The sequence below is a fragment of the Apaloderma vittatum genome, unplaced genomic scaffold (assembly GCF_000703405.1).
Source record: "Apaloderma vittatum isolate BGI_N311 unplaced genomic scaffold, ASM70340v1 scaffold29039, whole genome shotgun sequence".
Classification (NCBI taxonomy): domain Eukaryota; kingdom Metazoa; phylum Chordata; class Aves; order Trogoniformes; family Trogonidae; genus Apaloderma; species Apaloderma vittatum.
The window spans coordinates 5,229-8,741 of NW_009733957.1; the positions used below are offsets into that span (position 1 = coordinate 5,229).

Sequence of the window (3,513 nt, forward strand, 5' to 3'; positions counted from 1 at the left end):
CTGGTGTGCCAGGCAGCGATGGGGCTGGCTGCAGCAGCGCTGTTGCTCTCCCAGAGTAGGTCTGGAGATGGCTCTGAGGCAGTGCAAGGGCTCAGGAAGGGGACACCAGCATCCCAGCTGGGCTGGAACATCTGGTCCCCTCTCACCATCCCTGCTCCTTCTGTCTCAGCTCCCCGGTGTGACCCCGGCACATTGCTGCCTCCATGCCCCTGTCCCCTGCCCATAGGCACCGTAGGGTCTGCAGGAGGGTTGGTCCCCTCTCTCCTCCCACTTCAGCTCCATCCTCTTCATCCTCTTTAACCCCCGTCCTCTGTTAAACAGAGCCTGAAGCAGCGGATCCCCCCCTTGGAGAATGTGAGTAGGGAAGCCCCGGGGGGCTCAGCCGGGGTGTGCAGGGGATCCTGTGCCCTCTGCCCTTACAAGCCTGCCCGGGGTCAACCCCAAATCCAATCCTGCAGCACGTGTGTGCCCATCACCGAGGTGTTGCATGTGCCAGAGCAGCTCTTGTTACCCTCCCCTGTCACTGGAGGAGCATCAGCTTGCACCCCTGTTACCCAGTGTCCTCCAGTTTGGGGGTACCACTGTCCTTAGCCCCAGGGGCTGCATGGAGGGGATGGGTTGAGCTGGCCCCCATCCCGCAGGCATTGGATTGGGCTCTTGTAAGTCACAACGCTTGCACCTGTATCCGGGGGAGGGGGTCCCCTTCGTGTCACCCGCTGCCAGGGCATGACTTGTGCCTGAGGTCCCAGCTGAGACGGGAGGGAGCCGCAGTGCTTTGCCCCTTCAGAAATTCTCCTGGTGATGGGTGATGCCTGGACCAGCTCGCTGCCACGGCACAGACCATGGGGAAGGAGCTGGCTGGAACCAGAGGTGTCTTGGCTTTGTTGGGACATCCCATTTTCCCCCTCATCCCTCCTTTTTGGATGTTCTTTGGTACAGAGAGGGTACAGCTCACAGCCAGCACCCCAAGGGATGCTCCGCTGCAGGGGGGGAGCCCAGTGCAGCCTAAGTGGGTCTGGGGAGTTGGGGCACCCACCATCCCCCACCACAGAGAGGTGCCCAGCTCTGAAGGGAGCACCTGCTCTGCTCTTATCCTTGGCGAGCCCTGACCTTGGTTGAGCCCCTTCCCCGTCACCACATCCCTACAGCTTCTCCTTCCTGCCTGCCAGGGGGGGAAATCCCCCATCCCAGCATTGATGTGGGCTGCAGCGGGTGGGGACGGGTGGCAAAGGGGTCTGAGAGTGGCCCTGCAGCCCCCAACCCAATGCTGGGTCCTTCTTCCCTCCCACCTCCAGAGCCACAAGCCAGAGAAGGAGTGGCCTGTCAGGAATCTGAAAGTCTACCTGGGCATTAAGAAAAAACTTCGTCCACCAACGTGGTGAGCAGTGATGTGGGACCCTCCTGGGCTGGGGACAGGGATGAGGATGGGGCTGGGGATGGATGAGGGTGGGTGTAGGGATGGTTTGACAGGCTGAGAGAGTTGGGTTGTTCAGCTGGAGAAGGGAAGGCTCCGGGGAGACCTTACAGCACCTTCCAGTGCCTGAAGGGGCTGCACAAAAGCTGGGAGAGGCTGTATACAAGGATGTGCAGAACAGGACGAGGCGCAATGGTTTTAAACTAGAGCAGGGGAGGTTTAGGTTAGATGTCAGGAAGAAGTTCTTTACTGTGAGGATGGTGAGACACTGGCAGGGGTTGCCCAGAGAGGGACTGGAGGCTCCATCCCTTGAGATGTTCAAGGTCAGGCTTGATGGGACTCTGAGCAGCCTGATCGGGTAAAAGCTGTCCCTGCTCACTGCAGGGACATTGGGCTAGACGGCCTTTAAAGGTCCCTTCCAGCCCAACACATTCTGTGATTCTCTGACTATGGTGAGGGGATGGGGACAGTGACAGGGACAGGGACAATTTGGCTGCTGGGACATGTCTCCTGCTGGCTGTGCCTCTTGCCACCAGATGTCAGAGCAGCCTCGCAGGATGCTTCTGCAGAATGTGTGCACATGTGTGAGTGTTCACATATGTGAGTGTGCACGCCTGTGAGTGTGCACGCGCGCACGTGTGTGCACGCATGCGTGTGCACATGTGTCAGCGGGGTGTGTACGTGTGTCTGCACACGTGTTTGTGCATCTCTGTGTGGGGGAGCGTGCGTGCACGTCAGCGAGTTGTGTACATGCGTGTGCACACGTGCCGGCGTGCACTGTGTGTGCATACGAGTGCGTGGGTATACGTGTGGGGGGGTGCACGTATGGCAGTGAGGGTGGTCTTTGGGTCAAAGCTGGGGCTTTGGGGCTCCCCCAGCACTAGGGGAGGTTGGTGCCCTGGCCAGGCATTGCAGGGATCTTAGGGCACAGCTGAGGCCAGGCAGGGAGGAAGAGGAGGCTGGGCATGAGCATGAAAGAAATACCACCAGCAAAAGGGCCGGCTCAGGTAGCTGTGCCTGACCCGCTGGACTGCAAACTGGTGCAAACTGGGAAGGACTCAGGGCCATTGCTCGGGGCTTTGCTGGGCTGGGATCTCTGTGCAGCGCTGGGTCGAGATGCTAAACCCACTGGGAACCCAGCCTGTGTACCCAGAGATGCAGGATTGGGGAGATTCGAAGGGCTGGGGAGGGGTTGCAGGGAAATGGTGGGGTTGCAGGGACACGGTGACGTTTCTAGGGACTGGAATGAGGGTTTGCAGGGACAGGAGGTGCTGAAGCCTGGGAGCTTGGTCTTGATTTTTGCACTTCTCCCCTTCCAGCTGGGGCTTCACCGTCTTCTATGAAAACGAGAAGCATGAGAAGCAGCAATGGTAAGGGAAGGGACAGCCATGGGGACCTTAAACTCATCCCTCAGGACAGACAGATACACCACCAGTGAGCCCGCTGGCTTTGCTAAGGGGAAGTAGACAAGGATTTCTGTGGGCAGAGCCCAGCTGGGTGCCCACGGAGCCACTCAGGATCCTTCTGGGGGTCCGTGGCTGTCACCACAAAAAAAAACCGGGGGAGGTTGCAGGCCCTGGTGCAAAGCAGCGTCTCGAGTCCTGTCTCCATCCCCAACAGCAGCTGGAGCAGCAGGGGTGTGTCCCCACTGTCCCCTCCGGCCGCTGAGACTCTGTGTCCCCACAGGTACCTGTGCTGTGACACCCAGGCTGATCTGCGGGAGTGGTTTGCCACCTTCCTCCACGTGCAGGTAGGGAACGGGGACAGGATACGCACGGGGACAGGGTACAGGGACAGGGCACGCCTTCCTCCAGGTGACAGGGCGGAGGGATGTTTGGCCAGCAGAAACCCTTTGGAGCATCCAAGCATCCCGAAATACCAGCATCCTGGAGTGGAGGAGAGGTTCCTCAAGTGGCCGAGGACCAATAAGTCGGTCTCCAGCTCTCCTCCACCCCTTGTCCCCTCTGTCCCCAGAACGGTGGGGCCCTGTGGCCCTCGGAGACCTCCAAGGTGCGGGCGTCGCGGTCGCAGCAGGACTCCAGGTTGGGTAACATCTCCCTCATCCCACTGCGGGGCAATGAGAGTGAGATGAGGAACAG

At 59.8% G+C, this 3,513-nt stretch overlaps 1 protein-coding gene across 1 annotated transcript in view; it reads left to right on the plus strand.

Moving 5' to 3' along the window:
- Window positions 1-3,508, plus strand: part of ARAP1 (ArfGAP with RhoGAP domain, ankyrin repeat and PH domain 1) — a gene marked incomplete at both ends in the record, with an annotated part of 8,733 nt that extends 5,225 nt beyond the window's left edge. Inside the window, 4 exons of the mRNA XM_009876094.1 lie at window positions 1,296-1,378; window positions 2,734-2,784; window positions 3,101-3,164; window positions 3,389-3,508. Coding sequence (XP_009874396.1) covers window positions 1,296-1,378; window positions 2,734-2,784; window positions 3,101-3,164; window positions 3,389-3,508 — 318 coding nt within the window. The remainder of the gene's footprint in view (window positions 1-1,295; window positions 1,379-2,733; window positions 2,785-3,100; window positions 3,165-3,388) is intronic.
- Window positions 3,509-3,513: the final 5 nt, after the last annotated feature.